Below are 19515 nucleotides of genomic sequence, written 5' to 3' on the forward strand. Positions count from 1 at the left end.
ATGATCTGTTATTTCCCTTTAGACATGAACAGACTTTGTAAATTAGCTGTCAGAGTAACAACCAGCATGTAATAAAAGCTGTTCACATTATTCTTCCAAGATCGCTAATAGAGAAGGTGTCTAAATCACCCCCTGCCATTTAATCTTGGAGCCAAGGAGGAAAATGATTTGACACCACAAGAAACATCCCATCTGCTTAAGTGTTGTCGTCATTTCTACGATTGTCTTGATTTGACAGAACATATAGTCTAGTATATATAAAAAAGATCAAAAATTATTTGATTAAGTGACTAATGAGGATAATCAGTATACATTTTTGTTTTGTATTGATATTGAAAATGAAAGTTAATTAATAGTTCAGGATGTAGAGATTACGTAAGCACTAGTCATTTTTCTTAGAGATGCACAATATATCTACCGATATAGAGATTTTTATTTTATTTTATCATATCGCTCAGTATTGGATTTACTCTTACATGCTAATTTTGCCTATTTTTACTTTTTGATTGCCTTTGTTGCCATCTCACTTAATGGTAATTAAATTAAATGATTTGATATTAAGTAAAAAAATTTGATAAAACTGTTAATGCAATCTTTATTAAATCTCAAAATGAATATCCATTTTTTTATGATGCAGGCTACATTACAGTGTCGTGATGCCTAAATTGATTTATAGCATTTGAATTGATTGATTGTAGTTTTTTATTTTTTATATATATTTAAACAAAATATTATTTTATTATCTGCATACCATTAATTGGTTATCAGTTTTTCGGTATCAAGGCCCCTGTTTTTGCACGTGCAGCTCTCTAAATTACATGGGAATTTTATCATAATCTTTAAAGGCTTCGGTTCTAAAGAAAGCATTGGCTTTTGAGTTCGCCTGCACATAAACAAAGCTGAAGGAATGCACTTTGCCCCGTTTGATAGCTCTTTACCCACACTCCTCCTCCATCTGCACTCATGACTGCAGTGGGAGCCCGGCGATTATGATGGAAATCTCACAAGCCATTACCATGAAGAGGCTGGGCCCGATGCAGACAGCTTAATGGACTCATTTGTAATTGGTAGGGGGCAATGGCTAAGCTACCGTGGCCTTGAGAATAGAGGCATGCATGCAAATGTGACAAATGAATAGGAATTGAGCCTCTCAGGTTTTGTGCGGCTTTCTCCAGCTCTCCGTTCAGCCAGAGTGACCTTGAGAGGCAGTGCAGTAGGTGTTAAGAATCGTATAAAGAAGTGTTAACATTGGGGGCAGTGAACAGAAAGAAACAATTCATGAAGTCTGAAGTGGCAAATTCATTAGCTGCCATATGAATTGGTTTGGAAGGAAGCTGTTGTGCAAAGCTGCAAGGTACGCATCGGTTATGAACACTTCATAAGTGGCATCCGGATGCTCCATGGGCCTATTTATCGCCCTGCTAAGCGAGTATAATAGGGCACTTTCTGTGCTCCCTGTATGTGCCAGCTCTGCGCAAGACCTTCAATCAAATCTCAAAGACTTTTCTTTCATTGGAAAACAAGTCCTCACAGGTGATCGCTGCAGTTTTGTAAGATTGAAGATGATTTTATATGCAAGTGCATGACATATTTTAGATGTTTCCCGAAGCCATCAACGAGAGCTTCATTGTCCGTGGTGTTTTTTGTGCAGCATTGGAAAGAGAGCCTGTTCGTCACAGATGTCCAGGGAAAATTACACAAGTGCCTCATTAATGAATGGCTCAACAGTCTCTGGAGGTGGTCTCAGAGGCAGCTCTTTAATGAGCTGGGAACTCAAACACTGCCAAAGTTTACCTCGACCCTGCCTCTTGCGCTCGGGTCAGTCGGAAGAGCAATTCAATTCAGGGCCACTGAAGCAGAGGGGAATGGCCTCACGCTGATTTCTCTCTCGCGGCTCCAAAGGCAGGAATAATACACTTTTGTCACACGCATCCTGGGGAATTACAGCTCCTAATTTGATTAGGGGAGATTTGATTAACTGGAAAATGGGGATTTCACTAAAACTTTCACATGCTTAATTTATCCCTTGCCGAGCAGATGCAACATTGTGTCATCCCAATGAAAGGGCGTATGGGAACCCTATTCAGTGGTTAGACACTCTTTGAAATCCAAGAATATTGGTCTTTCGCCATGGCTCTCACAAGTCAAATGCCTTTGATTATCTCTCACTGGAAATAGCAGCGGCTGTCATGAGAGTTTGCGTACGTCCGCTTGCGAAGACTACGTCGATCTGACAGCGCGACAGCATTTCTGTTTATGGACTAAAAACTCCTGCAGTGTAGAGTCGTTCCATTCCATGAGCAAATGGATCACACATGTTCCAGTACATTAAGATTATGTATTTCATTTCAAGGCCAATTGGCCCTTAGTAATAGTCTCAGAAGGAGCTTGCCATTACAGACCAGTGGTTATGGAGGACAGAAGATCTTCCAAGGGGCAAGTATGGAGGAATCCATCCCCATTAAAAATTATCTAGTTAAATCAGCTTTCTCTCAAAGGGCCATCGGGCCAAACCTGCTCTTTGAAATTAATAGCCAGACTGGAGCTGAAGGGCTTCGGCATCAATTTACTCCTCCTTCAGACAGAAAATCAGTGAAAACAACCAGGCCAAATCTGCACTAATGACTTTGCCTTTGAGGCGAGTCTGCAAGTATCTTTCGGTGTTAAAAAAAAGACAGACGAAAAACTTGGGTGTGCTAATTCTTCATTTGATTTCTTTGTTTTTTAGGGACTTGGGGTGTGGCTAAAGCTTGGACAGATGAACGTACGATATCGTAAACCTATTATTTGTCATAATTACACAAAATAATTTAGAATGAGCTTACTTGAACGAGCAAAGAGTTAATACAAGCCCTCGTTCCACAACTCATCTTCAGTAATCACATCTGAGTCCAATTGTCTGCCTTTGATGATGATGATAAAGATACAATTTAGCAGTGATTTACTATTTTGTTAGTTGTACACACTGTGCGTTGGTTATATATGATTATGGTTTATGGAAATTGCTTAAACTGTAATGGGACTGTTAAAATGTTACATTTTGTCTAAATGAGATTATGACGGAAAATTGTGTGCAGTAATTCAGTGATTTAAATCCACATCCCGAACAAAGTTCAGTTTGGGGGAAATTAATGTTTGATGATATTTTTTTATAAAAGCTGTTAAATACTTCGATTTGGGTGAAAATTACCATTCCTAACTATTAGCACTGGTATTGAAAATAGTAATATTGTAGTTAAAAGTAGGACCTGTATAGACAGCAGTATCCAAGAATCTTTTAACTTGCATGTGATACAGAAAGGTCTATGAATATCAAACATTTTGAATGACATGTATTAGACATCACATTGCCATAGTCAGGATAATAAAGCACATCAATAACATCAGGCTCAACTAGAACCAGTAGAAAGTACATTGGCTTTTATTTGGAGCTTATAAATTATGAAAAGAGACCCCCCCCCCCAATCTTCTTCTGTTTGATGATATTTGATAGCCTGCATACGATTTGAAATCTCTCGTGTAGGTCTGAATTAATTTTTCAACTCGAGCCCACACATCTGCCTCCAGACCCACGGATTGAGATGGAAAGTGTTGCTGCCACTCGCATATTCATCCTCCTATGGGCGCCCCAGTGCGTGCAGTCAGAAGAAGGAAGCAGAAACTGTTTTTCTGGCAAGCTGAAGATCCCCATCCCGCTGAGGAGTCGCAAATCACAGCCACGTCCCAGCAGGAGGACCAGCTTCAGCTTAAACAAGGCCTTGTTTTGTTCAGGGCCTGTGAAATGCAATTAGAAACTCCCTTAGGGCCAACAGGGTACCGGGTGAATGAGACCTCCCTGTGGTCCTGGCGGGCCATGTACTTTGAAGTCTCCTGCTATCTCCCCAAGAGAGCCCATCCCCGGTTCAGAGAGGACACCGCATTAGCAACGGAAGACATGAGGCTGATGAGTGCAGGAGCGTTCACGTGCCTCCTCCCATGGGAGTGTTGACGCTTCTAATAAATTATGTGATATATCTGTTGTGATAATACCCCGTCTTGTGATTTATCATCTCACTATGGCCTTTTCCCGCTGACACACACAACCCTCTGTCCGACGAAGAGTTTACGATTGGCTGATCTCACCAAGAATTCCGCAACACGGTGTGCATGACATACACATTTATGTGATGCGTTTATAATAAGCTGTGACAGGTACAAATGCAACTACTGCATTAAATCGTATTGTCCTTTTCTCACCCTACAGAAGAAGCAGGATGGCATACCAGCACAGAAGCATTAATTGGAGCCAACACTGTCACCCAATAAGAGTGAAGTCTCATTTCAGTGCAAGGTGGAAGTGTCTCATCAGCATTGTGAACATGTCGCCTGTTCCCTCTGGTTATTCTGGGTCTGTAATTAAGAGGATGGCCATAATCACTAGTCTGTCTGTCCGCATGTGTTGAGCAGAGAGGAGGAGAGTGTTGTAATTGTTCTGTCACCAGGGTGCCGCTCTCAGGGCTGAGGAGGCGGTGGGAGTGTCCGCTGAGGGAGGGGTCACGGGAATGCACGGTTCGCTACTGAGGGAGCATTCTTGAGCCGAGCTGAGTGAAGCCGGACACGCTCTGGAAAGGATCTCCTGTATGATCACAACCCTGCTTTGATTGGATTTGCGCTTAATCTGTTGGTGGTGAAGCAGCTCAAAGCATCACATTTACTGTGTTTGGAGGATTTTACTGGATACTGATTCAGTCTCTGGAAAGGATTGGCTTGGGATGGACATGTTCAATATCATACATGCCCTGAAATTCAAAGGGTAAAAATAAACACTCCTAGATTTTGGAGGGACCTATCTTTTTTGTTTCTACATGTAAGGAAGCAACTTCTGATACTGGAGTGACTGAACTCTGAAAAGCGTTGGATAGAAAATTGCATTATTTTGGATGACACCGAGAGGGACGAGAGAGTTTATCATCCTCTTTTTATCATATCATTGGCATTTTGGGTAAGTGCTTCTAAAAAATCTAATAAAAAGTCTTCACTAATGTAAGATTTGAATTTAGGTTGGTTGTTCTTGCTATGTATTTAGATATTACAGAGACAAATGAGACATGCCTAGAAACATTCATGTGTTTTCTTTTTATCCATGTGTTTGTTTCATGTTATGAAGCATGGAAAAAAAATGTTTGTGCATTTCCTTTAAAAAGCATTGGGGCTTTGAAAGAGTAAAGCAGCTCGTCAGGTTCTGCAGTGGTGAAACAGTGTCCTCTTGTGGTTAACTTTGTGTGTTGGCCAATGCAGGATTTTTACTGAAACTTATTAATATTGCAGGTTGCTCTGACAAATAGAGACAGCCCCCATCCCTCCCTCCAAATGAAGGGCAGTAAACCTCTTCAAATTCCATTATTTTTGGTCACATTTCATAACAACCCCATTACTAAATATGCCTTTAGCATTGTGTTTATTTGCTTCATTAGCAGGCATTATATATAACACATATTGATAGGTTTGATAGACTCAATTAACCAATGATAGTGTCATCACATCACTTCCTATTCCAATGAGTCAGAATCCTCTGGGAACCTCTAATGGGCATTTGTATGTCCAATTTTCCCTTATATTGTGTTTAGCTCTTGTGTATTGGAAATAAATCTACTGACTTATGCAGCTGAACTGGTGTTGCATTCAGTTAGATCACATGCTGTAATTTGTTAAAGCTTGTCATATATTTTTAGATATCTGATAGGTGCAGTTCATTGCTTTTATATTTTCTAGGCTAAGAATGTTTCCCGCCCGCCCAAAAACAAGACATTATCTGTCATACATTTATTTCTATTGGCACACTTACACATTTCAGTCATGAAGCATTCATGAAAACCACAATTGTTTCTCCCTATGTCACTCATCACCATTTACTTCATGCATTTTTTGCTTCTTAAGAGTGCTGAAATCAAATTGGAGGCACTTAAGAACTTAACCAGATTACTTTCATACAGGCCCCAGCAATAGTTCATGGAATTTATTTCTTTTAAGTTAGGGCGGCTGCTTTGGAGGCTCCTGTCTAGCACCTTTTTTCAGCATGGGCCAAGGTTTGGCCACCAGTTTTCTGGACTGATGGGTCACGATCTCAGTCAAACTGCTGCTGTGTACAGAGCTCCTCATGTGCAATAAAGCTTTGTGTTTTAGCACTGATTTTAAATGAAGGGATTTTTAGACTTTTATTCAGCTAAATCTGCACTATGATTGGCTGTCTAAGATAACTGAAGGATGTGAACACAAAGTGCAGCAATGTTTTGAGAAGCCTGTTAAACCTTAAGCCATTGAGTTAAAGGGTGCTTGTCTCAATCACAGGGGGATTAGACCGCTTTCAGGGTCTGTTTTATTTCTCAGCGTTCTGCCAAATGCTTCTCCGAATTGAGTTTTTAAGTAGACATTACTACTTTGAATGAAACGCATCATATTTTTAATCCTTTGAATGTGTGTATTTTTAGAAGCAACAATACAGTTCTGATGACATTTATAGACAGTTTGTCTGAATATGGGTGATTCTTCCGTTAGGGTCAGTGAAAAACAAGAATTTGGTATAATGTGTGATGTGAATTTTATTGTGCATGATAAATTTTGTTGCAATGAAACATAACGGTAATGCCATTCATGTTTTGCCATAAATGTTGAAGAATCAGTGGAAATGCAAAAGAAGTTAAAAGTTAACTAGCAGTTAATTAACTTTAAAAAAAGGTTTTCAATTAAATTATGTGATTATTAAACATAATGATAATGACACCTATTTAAAAAATATTAAAAAGTATTATTGACAAATTCATGACATGTTATTGACAAATTATTCATAAATTAGTGACAAATTAATGAAAAAAGGACCACTAAAAAGTTTTAAACAATGATAATAATAAAACAAATAAAACACCAAATCAGAATATTAAAATTATTTCTGAAGGATAGTGTGACTATAAAGTAATAACTGCTATAATAAGAGTAATATTATTGTAATAATATTTCGCAATATTTACTATATTATTCATCAAATTAATGCAGCACTGTTGAGAAAAACATGGTTTAAAATTTTTTAAATGAAATCTCACTGACCCCAAAGTTCTGATTAACAGTGTGCATTAAAAAACGTTTAAAGCAATTATAATATTTTCGATTTTTTATTTATTTAATAATATTCTAATTTCCCTCCCTGAAGAATCACCCATATGCACTCGACTTTGTTTAACCATCTGTTGTTATGGCTGTGTATTGTAAACGCTAATATGAGCAGGATCGCTGAGGAGCTGAGTAATCTGTTCGCTTAACACTCGGCTGTCAAAAGTTGACAGCGTCCCTCAGCATTCACAGCCATAACATGTTTCTGCCAGGAATAACTGAACTGCTCTTCACAAAGCTGTCTTTGCTTCAGCCCACAATTCTGGCCGATGTGCAGTGACTGGCCTGGATAGAGGGTTTTTCACGTTCCGGCGATGCTTGTTAAAGGGTTAGTTCACCCAGATAGCAAAATTATGTAATTAATAACTTACCCTCATGTTGTTCCAAACCCGTAAGACCTCCGTTTATCTTTGGAACACAGTTGAAGATATTTTAGATTTAGTCCGAGAGCTCTCAGTCCCTCCATTGAAGCTGTGTGTACGGTATACTGTCCATGTCCAGAAAGGTAAGAAAAACATCATCAAAGTAGTCCATGGGACATCAGAGGGTCGGTTAGAATTTTTTGAAGCATCGGAAATACATTTTGGTCCAAAAATAGCAAAAACGACGACTTTATTCAGCATTGTCTTCTCTTCCGTGTCTGTTGTGAGAGAGAGTTCAAATCAAAGCAGCTGGATATCCGGTTCGCAAACAAATAATTCAGTTCACCAAATCGAACTGAATCGTTTTAAACGGTTCACATCTCTAATACACATTAATGGATTACTTTTAAAAACTTTTTTAATGTGGCTGACACTCCCTCTGAGTTCAAACAAACCAATATCCCGGAGTAATTCATGTACTCAAACAGTACACTGACTGAACTGATGTGAAGAGAGAACTGAAGATGAATACTGAGCCGAGCCAGATAAGAAGAACCGAGGAGCTGATGATACTGCGCATGTGTGATTCAGCATGAAGCAGACTGACACACAGAGCGCATGAACCGAACTGATTCTTTTGGTGATTGATTCTGAGCTAGTGTTATGAGCCCAGGTAAACCGAAGGCTTGAATCAAGGGCAATCATCGCCAATGACGTCATTACGTCAAGCGCAAAAGTGAAGTGAAGTGACATTCAGCCAAGTATGGTGACCCATACTCAGAATTTGTGCTCTGCATTTAACCCATCCGAAATGCACACACACAGAGCAGTGAACACACACACACACACACTGTGAGCACACAGCCGGAGCAGTGGGCAGCCATTTATGCTGCGGCGCCCAGGGAGCAGTTGGGGGTTCGATGCCTTGCTCAAGGGCACCTAAGTCGTGGTATTGAAGGTGGAGAGAGAACTGTACATGCACTCCCCCCACCCACAATTCCTGCCGGCCCGGGACTCGAACTCACAACCTTTCGATTGGGAGTCTGACTCTCTAACCATTAGGCCACGACTTCCCCCTTGAACCGGTGAACCGTTTTCTTCAACCGGTTTATTGAATCAAACTGTCCGAAAGAACTACTGGTGATCCGAAAACCGATGCAACCAGTTTTTGACTCGTGAACGTCAAGAACGTCAGTCGTTTGTTCGTTATCTGGCTCGGCTCGGTGTTCATCTTCAGTTCTCTCTTCACAGCAGTTCAGTCAGTGTACTGTTTGAGTACATGAATTACTCCGGGATATTGGTTTGTTTGAACTCAGAGGGAGTGTCAGCCACATTAAAAAAGTTAACAGCTTAATTCATTTGTGGATTCATGCGTATTAGAGATGTGAACCGTTTAAAACGATTCAGTTCGATTTGGTGAACTGAATGATTCGTTCGCGAACCGGATATCCAGACTGCTTTGATTTGAACTCTCTCTCACAACAGACACGGAAGAGAAGACAGTGCTGAATAAAGTCGTCGTTTTTGCTATTTTTGGACCAAAATGTATTTTCGATGCTTCAAAAAATTCTAACTGACCCTCTGATGTCACATGGACTACTTTGATGATGTTTTTCTTACCTTTCTGGACATGGACAGTATACCGTACACACAGCTTCAATGGAGGGACTGAGAGCTCTCGGACTAAATCTAAAATATCTTAAACTGTGTTCTGAAGATAAACGGAGGTCTTACGGGTTTGAAACAACACGAGGGTAAGTTATTAATTACATAATTTTGCTATCTGGGTGAACTAACCCTTTAAGGCTGTGTTAAGATTATATGCTATACAGGGCCCAGAATGCATTTTACAGCCATGATCACTTTCAAAGTAGAAGTGAAACTATTCAAGGCCGAAGTATAATCTGTTCATCCCCTGTCTGTTAGACATAGGTATACATGTTAGTACAACGAAGTCTGTGAGATAGGCAGTCAGAACAGAGTTGGCATTGTTCGCAGGGTAACCCGAGCCGGGACGGGCCTAAGCATCGGGGCATAGTGTTTAGCCGAGATCGGCGCTGTTGAGAGATCAGCGAGACAGCTGACTGTTTGGAGCTTTCAGCACAACTCAAATAAACACTTTGACTATCCAACTTTAGCATTCACTTTGCCCCCAGCTCTCACAGACGTCACCGCCGTGACTGACCACTGTGATAAGACTCACAACGAGCCCTTTATCATCAGTGGTGTTGCGTTAAGAGTCTGTTATATATCTGATGAACCGAGTCTCTACTGTCCTCCACGTCGCTGATTGTTTGGGGTTTCTCAGAAGCAGGAGGTACAACACATCCCACAGACATCAGGAGACATTGTGTGCATGGCTGGCCTACATCCCCATCACTAATACCTGACTGAACGAAACCTGAGCGCTGAATAATGAAACAGGTCTATGCCGAGCACCACCGACTGTTGTACTGAGAGTGGGAGAATGCAGTCGTTTTGCTCACAGCATTTTATACATCCTTAGCCTGTGTCATGAACTGGCCTTTCTCATCATCTTTTGTGAAGGGATTACGTTATAATAACAAGAGATGACTTGCTCAAATATGTCTGGAGTCTGTCATATGCTTTATATGGCTGATGAAATGTGTATTTGGAGGAGGAATTGCACTGCTATTTGGATATAAAGCTTTAAAACTGAAGAGAAATGATGGAGGGGGTGGAAATATTTTCTGAAAAAATGAGATTATTATAAAATAAATCCATGGGAACACATATTCACTAATAATTAAAAAACTTTTCCCTCAGTAAGCTCCTAATTTGCGGCTCATTAATAGTTAGTAAGGCAGTTGTTAAGTTTATGGGGTAGGACTAAGTGATCTAAAATATGGTTTTATAGAATAAGGCATTCATATGAGCTTTATAAGTATTAATAAACAGCCAGTATGCTGGTGATATGCATGCTAATATGCAACTAGTTAAAAGTGAGAATTGGTCCTTAAAATGAAGTGTTACCAATTCCATTTATCCCAGAGGAAATACACTTTCATAAGTCACGAGATGTAATGAACATCGCAGTTGCATTCCCTTTAATTATAAGCAAGCCCTGAACCTCTATGTGCACATATTTTAATGTTTTGCTAGAAGAAACCATTGAGACATTGCAGAGATGTCATTTTTCCTATAAAAAAGCACAGAAAACACATCATTGGCATTATGGTGAACTGCTGCCCAGTAGAGTTTATTGCTTGCCTTTTTTGTTAATTAAAAATACTGTAACAAAAAAGATGTGTAGAATCCCACTTTCATAGCCAAAAATCAGCCGTATTACTGATTTCATCTATAAAAATCACAGTAAGCATGAAAATCCTGTGCATACCACCCAGTTGGCTTTCCGCTTTGATGTTTTAACTGGAAACGAGAGAGACAGATGGATAGAGAAAGAGAGAGAGAGAGCACCACCGTAAAGGAAGTGTTGGCTTAGTCCGTGTGATACCCAACACCACAGACTGTGATCCTGCAGACAGACTGGCAAGTTGAGAATACAGAGAGATACTGTTCCCCTGTGTCTTATTCAAGAGCTGTTGAACGCCCGCTGAACGCTGCACCAGAGACAGCTCTCTAAACCTGCCAGATTACAGCCTGGACCTCCTGCAACGACACATTTCTAGTTCATACACGATTCAGAGGTGTGGACCTATTAAAGTGCAGAAACAGAGAGGTAGGAGCTTTTTTTTAGCAGTTTTCAGTTGATGAGTAATACTGAATATAGAAGTTTGAGTATTTGTCTTAGCGCACTTCAGCGATACAAACCCACACTGATGAAATCTAACCACAAAGTGGTTTCTTTTGTCGAGATTATTGAAGTGCCAAAGAGGTGCAGCCGAACAGATGCACCTTAGCTGAGTGGGCTTCGTTCACGGCAGCCTACAAACTGTGTGGGAACCTGTCAGCATATAAGAACAACTGTTTCTCAGTTTGAGTCATTTGCCAACTGTGCCCTAGCACTAACGCACGTGACCCTTGATGCCACCGGGTGATTTATGAGACGTCCCCCGCCATCTGCGAGCGCAAACCACAGCGGGACGGCTATGGTAAACATGCTCATGGTTCGAAGATTATGAGGAGTTTTTAGGAGGGCTTACCTGTGCTCCGCCTGAGCCGCGCTTGTCTACTTTTGTATGCACACAAAGCTCCCTCCAAATACCCCTTCACGAGATTTAGAGCTTTCCCCTGGCACACTGTCAAGGACAAAATTTAAAGAACACGAGTATTTAACCTCCAGCTAATCATGTCTTTGTGAGAATGAAGGGATTAGAGGTTTGGTTTCTGCATGCCTGAAAGGGTTAGGCCAGTAATGGGCTTGATGAATGACAAAAATGGCTCAGGGAAGGGATCTGCCAACTGACACAGGAAGACAAATGTGCTGGTGGCCTGACAGCTCCGAAAAGAGGCTTAGCTTAATTCCTGACCTGCATCAAAATAGAGCATTACTGTGCCATGACACTAATTGAAAACAAACAGTTTAAGCGAAACCAGTCTTATAAACACAGGCCAAACAGCTTTATTTCTTCATTGTTATTGCATCGTCTGGTGGAAGGGAACATCAGCACACGCTGTTCACGCTTTGATTAAACAGGATGCAAATTAGATTTAAACACCAGCGCCATTATTACCCCAGGGTCTATTAAGGACTCTCTGTGCTTATTATTTAGCTTTACTCAATTAGTCTGTAACCAGTTGTGCCATGTGGCCTCTACCACTCATCACCGACTAGTCTGTCCTCCTCTTATTATTGTTCTCCTCCAGCATTCATCTCATTACAGATCTGGAAGTTTCTGAAGTATTGCATTCTGCAAGTACCTTTAAAACTTTTTTGGGATTCATGTTTAATGCGTTTCTCCACACATTTACTGCTCCCAGTGTTTGAATGACCCCTGCAGCTGTGTCATCCTGTTCAATACAAACAGGGATTTGGAGCTCAGTTCAGGCAAATAAGTTGCTCCTTGTGTTTCCCTCCTCCGTGGACCCCTGGTGTTCACGAAAGGCGGTCTACCCCTTGGAGAAGCTAGCAATCCATTATGGGGCTCTCAAAAGACCTTTCACTATAGATACAGCAGCACTGGAGAAAAGGCCCAAATTGACAGCTCTACACAAAAGAGATTTACAGCTTTGCTTTATGTGCATGAGTGCTGTTCAAAAGGAGGTAATTGCAGGTTGTATGGATGGGCGAATCCTTAAGGGATTTCACCCCTTTATCACATTTGCATTCACTATTAGCGCCCCCGCCCCTGGGGGATCAATAAATCTCACGGTGAATCCAACATCTTTTGCAGTATGGCAGTCATGAAAAGGCTAATGCTGTAAAAGTAGAGATATCCTACTCTAATTTTTTATTTATTTATTTATTTATTTTTATACAAGATCTGCTTCCCTTATTTTACACTGTTGTCTTTGCTTTGACACAATAACTGCAAGCTGTGCTGTGCTGCTGTTAATAGACCCCTGTGCCAAAGGTTTGTTCTTGAGTGAATGCTCCCTAAAGTAAAAAGAGAGATATTGTGAAATATTATTACAATTTAACATAACGTGTTTTTAAAATAACAGTATTTTATTTCTGTGATGGTAAAGCTGAATTTTCAGCATCATTACTTGAGTCTTCAGTGTCACATGATCTTTCAGAAATCATTCTAATATGCTGATTTGCTGTTCAAGAAACATTTCTTATCACGGTTGAAAAAATGTTTGCTTTCTTTTTTTCCCCGAATTCTTTGATAAATATAACGTTCAAAAGAGCATAATTAATTTCAGACAAATATTTTGTAGTATTATAAAAGTATCACTTTTGATCATTTTAATGCATCATTACTGAATTTAAAAAAAATCTTACTGGCCCTTACTTTTGAGTGGTATTGCTCATTGCTAATCGTTGCTCATAAATGTGTGAGGTAATGAGGTATGTGGGTATGAACTGTGACATATTTATTACCGAAACAGGATATTCAGCAAGAAAAAAAAAACGAAAGAGAGGAGTTCATTTTAATCAGGAATTGAGCACAAAGTTTGGATACCAACCTAAATATAAATTTTTTCCATAAGTGACTTTTCTTTGTGTGTGTGCGCGTGTAATTTGACATCACAGATTGAAGTGGGCACAGAGTGAAGCATTATGACAGTGAGGTTTGCCAAGGCAATTAACGTAATCTTCTTGTACTCAAAGTGACTGAAGCGCTGTAGAGTATGATGATTCTCTAACTATCATCTGGCCTAGTCTACCGTGTGTTGACTCAGTATTTTTTTGACCTGCAGGTCTTGCTGATGTCGCTAACACCACAAATGCGAGAGCAGAAAACAGTGAGCACAATGCCACGAGGAGGGGACATTTAGAACCCAAGAAAGACTAAAGGAAACCTGTAAGAAAAAGCTGTTTGTTATCACTTTTGTGCACTTGGAGTGCATCAGGACAAGTAAAGAAGAGCATTGTCTCCAAACACCTCACCATGTTTGCCCCGACGACAGCCCTGCCTTCTCCTCCTCCGCTCTTAACAGGAAGTGCTCTGCCAGTGCCCAGTGCACCATCAACTGCTCCCTACACAGGTACAGCTGCAACAAACAGTCTGAAAAAATAAATCACATATTTGCTAGCTGTGCTCTGATTTGCTCTGCTGCGTGCCCTCTAGATCATGACCTACTGCGGCAGGAGTTAAACTCTCGGTTCCTGGTCTCCCAGACCGTCGATCGAGGAGGCGCTCCAGGTCCCCAGGCCTACCTGCGCACGGAATTTCACCAGCACCAGCACACACACCAACACACACATCAGCACACCTTCTCTCCCTTCTCCCATTCCATCATGCCCAGCCCAGCAGCACCACTGGTGCGTACCCCTGCCAGACAAGTGAGGAGAAATACTCATAATAATCAGGGTTTCAAAATTCTACCAGTTGCAGTGTACAAAGTTACTAAGTTAAGGTCTCTTTATCTCTTTTTTTACAGTTTGACAAATACCCCACTAAAGTGGACACCTTCCATAGACACAGTGTAAGTTATATTTCTTGTGCACATAATGGCCTTTGATTTGAGTGGCATTTTTCTTTTACTGAATTAAAAAAATAATAAAAAAATAATAATAAACAGGTAATTGACCTTTTTTTCCTCACATTTTTTTTTTGGCAATTCTAAGAAAAGCCAAATTGTGAGAATTGTGCAATTGCAAGGAAAAAAAAGGTGGAATTGAGAGTTGTGGCTAGCTTTTAAATTTTGTTATTCTGTGGAGGAAGCAAAAAATAAATAAAAAAAGAAGAATTGTGGGATGTAAACTCAGAATTGTGAGGAAAAACGGTCCGAATTGCAAGCTTTGAACTGAATTTCAAGAAAGAAGTCAGAATTCTGAGTTTAGATCTCACAATTATGATTTTTCCCTCTTAATTACGAGTTTATATTTCATAACTCTGCATTTATATCTCACAATTCTGACTTTGTTTCTCACAATTCTAAGATGAGACAAAACCTGCAATTGAAAGAAAAGAAGAATTGTGAGTCACTACTTACCTTTGTAATTTTTTATTCGGTGACAGAAGCTTAAAAAAACTGAACTGTGAGATGTAAACTTGAGTTCAACAATGTGCTTTACTTAAATAGGGTCAATTTTGATTTCAATTTAAAGGCCAGAAACAGACATTCTTTTGTGTCCTAAATTAGCATGAACAGACTTTTGTTTCCTGACGTTAATGACATTTTCCCGCTGTTTCGCTACAGTTGGTCCCATCCTATCCGTCAGTAATGACTGGAATACTTCCAATGGTTCCACCTGCTGGACCATTCAGCTCTCTCCAGGGAGCTTTTCAACCCAAGGTTTGCCTGCCACTCTGTCTCTTAGCGTTGTTTTGTTCAAAACTCAGCATTCTTAAAAGGCCTTGACAACACTGATAGAAGCCTGTGAATAACTTGATTTTTCTTGAGTTGAGACGACCTCCCACAAAGAGTGAGCAGAAAAAAATAAGTATATGGTTGAACCAGCCACACTTATTACTTGTACAAGAGAGAATGTGTACCGAGGAAGAACAACGCATCTTATGGATTTGTGATGATGACAATAATTTAAATAAATATGGATGCAGTATTCATAAATTTTGTATTTGAAGGCTTCCAACCCACTAGAGGTGGTGTCAAGACCAGGATCAGTGGCACACCAACTTTTACAGAAGGACTCCAGAGTAAGTTTCCATGGGTCAAAATCTGAGCCATACAAATCTTGAAATATTTACAGCTGTTCTGTCTAACACTGTAAAAATATAAGGATAGTGTATTTTTGTTTTTTTTTAGCTTCTTGACCCCATGTGTCTTAAACCAAAGGTAAGGTTTGCATGTGATTATTCAACTTAATTATTAAACTTGTAAATCAGAAACTCAATTCTTTACCCATCATTCACTGCTTTTTTAATTTAACTCAGAAACCTGGGAAGTGGTGTGCAATGCATGTCCACATTGCATGGCAAGTTTACCATCATCAGCAAAAAATTAAGGTAAGCACAAAATAAACAATCGTTCTTTTTCAAGATGTGAAATATGTCTAGTTTTGGTCAAGTTATCTGTAATCTGCAAGTTACCATTTTCTATTCCTGGGGTTACAGAAGCAGATGGAGCCACATAAGTTTGACTTTGGGTTTAAGCCTGAGTTTCAGAACAAATCGCCTGGCTCAAGCTTCATGGGATTGCAACCACGCGATTTACCCCGTCCCTCCACCATCCTCTCTAATGCAGGTAGGAATTACAGCATGGATCAAATCCACACTAGTGACATGTAATTTAGCCAAATAGGATGTTCTTGGATCACCAAGTTGTTGGTCCTAGAAACAACATCCCATCAACCAAATAGATTATATGGTTGGTTATGGTTTAACACTAGGTATATTCTTATCAACCTGCTCCTTTCCATTGATTTTAAGGTAGTACAGTCCTCCTGCTAGAAGGCCAATGTCCTACAGAGTTCAGCTCCAGCCATAATTAAACATCTGAACTAATCAGACTTCAGGATTACTTGAAGGATTACTTCCATGTATTTTAGGGAAGGTTGGAGCTATATTCTGCAGAACGCTGGCCCTTCAGGAACAGGACTGGGTTAGGAACTACTGTCAGTGTCAACATTAATGAATGCCCATGATATAAGTGAGCAGTGTCCTCTGATTATATAAAACATCAATTTTATAAGCTTTATAAGAGGAAGTCTGACAGAAACAGGACTGTGCTCACCAGTATCTGCATCTGTCTTGTTAGGTCCCACACACCCAACAGTTTCACCCTATGGATCCCCACCGCATACCCCAAACAATCTTCACAGTGTAGTCCCCAATCATGGTAAGACTAAATCTGACTTCAGAATTCAGTTCATATTAGATCCACATTATTGCTCAAAATCAAAAATGTATTCCTTGTTGTTATGTAGTCTCTTAATAAGCTACTCACCTTTGCAGGCCTAAGTATACTGAGTTCATCTGCCTTTGGAGGACTAGGAAACCCATCAATAAGTAAGGACATCATTTATCCTCTCATGAAAGGATCTGCTTCTACTGTAGGTTAAAAAAAAATGTAATCTTCCTCTGACTGATGATAAAAACATTCACAGCACCAAGTGCAGCACATGGGACTGAAGATGGTAAAACAGTGCCAACTTCAAGCGGACCACTAGAGTCCTGGAACAGACTGCAGCAGACTCCCCCATCCTTCCCGACGCCCCCTCTATGTTCAAGGCCTTCTGAAACTGAGAGAGCTCCCTCCATACTAGACAGAGCAGCAAATAAGAAAGATTCCCTAGAGAACAAAGATGACAAGGAAAGGTACGTACCAGCTATTTTTCTAGTCTGTCGACAGCAAGAAGGTAAATGCAGAATGTGATGCATTAACAATTCCTCTTCACCTCAATGACAGTTTGCTCAGTCAGCATGTGCATCCCCAAAAGTCTGTGACCAGGTTGCTGCCACATTTGCTTCATGAGCACTTAGTACTGGAAAGATTTTCAAACTTGGTACTTCCAAGGAGTCCTGCACTAGCCGAGCAATGGTTATTGAACAGTTGGAAATGTTAATGCTAACTTTCTGCAATTATGTAGACCTCTTTGATTGGGAGGGGCTAACTGCCTAATCCAGGGGTTTCCAATCCTGCTCCTGGAGGGCCACTCTCCTGCAGAGTTTATCTTAATTTTTAATTAAACGCCTAAAACAGCTAATTAAGATCTTCAGGATTTCCTAAGGAACCTCTAGGCAGGTGAGTATGGGCAGGTTGGAGATAAACTCTACAGGACATTAGCTTCCATGAGCAGGACTGGAGACCACTGGTCCTAAATAACCTACCTGATCAAGAATTCTTGGAGATGGCCTCCTGATCAAGAGCTCAAATAGATAATGTTTTATTTCAATCATTGCAGGGAACCAAAAGAGAAATCAAATGGACAGCATTTGTCCCCCATCAGAAATAGAGCACTGGACAACAACCAACCAACAGAGTCCTTAAAAAGTTCCATTCGAAATGATCCCAAGGAAGAGGACCAGCCAAGAGAGAAAACACAAGCCCAGGAGCTTCCGCAACAAACTCAAGAAACTGAGGAGCAAAAACACAAAGAGATCCAAAGTGACAAAAGAGAAAAGGATGTGAAAAGTGAGCAGCACCCCACTGATGACAAGCCAGCAGAAAAGGAGAGTTCATCACCCAAGCAGCAGAGAGAGGATCTCAAATGGCCAAACAGTGATAGCCAACCCTGGGAGCCAGCTGAGAAGAAGATTAGAGTCGAGTATGAAACCCATGCCAAAAGCAGCAAGGTGAGAGTGAAGAAGGAGAAGAAAGACGACCAGGACCGTGAGGTTACAACACACCAGAAAGTTTTGGAAAAAACATGGCAGGATTCCAGAGCCTCTGCTATTAACCATTCACCTCTATCAACTATTCATTTGCCATCCTTTGGAATCACAGCTGGCCACCCTGGTCTTGACAGAACTAGGCTGGTGTCACCTTTTCTGGGAATGGGACCATTACCTGGTGCCGAAAGGCTGCCTTACTTGCCTCAACAATGGGAGTCTATGCGGAATGTTTACCGGGGTTTAGATCTTCCTCGTAGGGACTCCTTGGGCAAGGACCTCTTAATAAGAACCGACCCCCTGCAACGTACCATGATGGGGCACCCTGCTTACCCACGAGAGCCATTTCTGCAGTCCATGGTCCTGGAGCAAAGGAGTCAAATGGAGGAACGGCAACGCCTGGCCTTCCTGAGAGAAGAGAGCGAGCGATGCCGCCTACTGGCTATGCATCATACTGCACTGGATCCTCAATTACTGCCTCCAGGACTCTTCACAGTCGCTTACCCCAGCACAGGGCTCCTACATTACAGCTCGCTCAGTAGGACTCTACCTGCTGCTTACGTACACACCCAACCACACCCACTTTTCCCAATGCTGGCAGCACGTCCAGGGTCTCCGAGACGGATGACCCCTCTCACAGACAGACCTGTTTTGCACCCGCACAGAGATACTGAGACTCGGTGAACTGGACTTCATCAGAATCTGATGGACTCGTGTATGTGAAGCACTTCATGTGAAACAAAGTGTAGTCATGAAATGTACAGTGGAGGAAATGTTTTTTTGTTGTTTTTTTCCCCAAAACAAAAAATGACTTTATTAAAATGACTTCTGAGAAAAAACGACTTTACTTGTTCTTTTTGAATGTTAATGATATATTTGAAATTAAAGAGATTAAAAAAATTACGCAACTATTTACAAGAATAGCAAGGAAACAATGGAACAATATAGCACAATATACAAAATATTTAACAAATATCAGCACAAATTAATTATATGTTAGCTATTTATGTAAAAAAAAACATCATATTGATCTTGATAATTATAAAAAAAGTAAATTCAATATTTTAAAACAGAGCTAGAAATATCAAAAGGTAAAATGTTTGTAAAATAATAAAAAATTAAAACTTGCAGAGTGCTACATACTTTTCAGAAAGAAAAATGTACAGATATGTATTAGACACCTG

The 19515-nt window shown here is 40.4% G+C and overlaps 1 protein-coding gene across 4 annotated transcripts; it reads left to right on the forward strand.

Annotated features, from left to right (window-relative positions):
- Positions 1–3964: 3964 nt before the first annotated feature.
- LOC132122801 (autism susceptibility gene 2 protein homolog) lies at positions 3965–19187 on the forward strand. 4 transcript variants are annotated; one of them, XM_059533218.1, is made up of 14 exons: positions 3965–4140; positions 4244–4981; positions 13794–14081; positions 14165–14358; positions 14478–14522; positions 15240–15335; positions 15626–15697; positions 15807–15836; positions 15935–16006; positions 16115–16244; positions 16758–16838; positions 16955–17008; positions 17107–17317; positions 17905–19187. In XM_059533218.1, the coding sequence occupies exons 3-14, from the start codon at positions 13985–13987 to the stop codon at positions 19013–19015; spliced, it is 2193 nt and encodes a 730-aa protein (XP_059389201.1). In that variant the 5' UTR covers positions 3965–4140; positions 4244–4981; positions 13794–13984; the 3' UTR covers positions 19016–19187. The 4 variants fall into 4 exon arrangements, with proteins under 4 accessions (XP_059389201.1, XP_059389196.1, XP_059389197.1 ...); XM_059533213.1 differs by having other exon boundaries at positions 3966–4140; positions 14165–14379; XM_059533214.1 differs by lacking the exons at positions 3965–4140; positions 4244–4981 and adding an exon at positions 10227–11205 and having other exon boundaries at positions 14165–14379.
- Positions 19188–19515: the final 328 nt, after the last annotated feature.

This window comes from Carassius carassius, chromosome 41 (assembly GCF_963082965.1).
Source record: "Carassius carassius chromosome 41, fCarCar2.1, whole genome shotgun sequence".
Taxonomy (NCBI): Eukaryota; Metazoa; Chordata; class Actinopteri; order Cypriniformes; family Cyprinidae; genus Carassius; species Carassius carassius.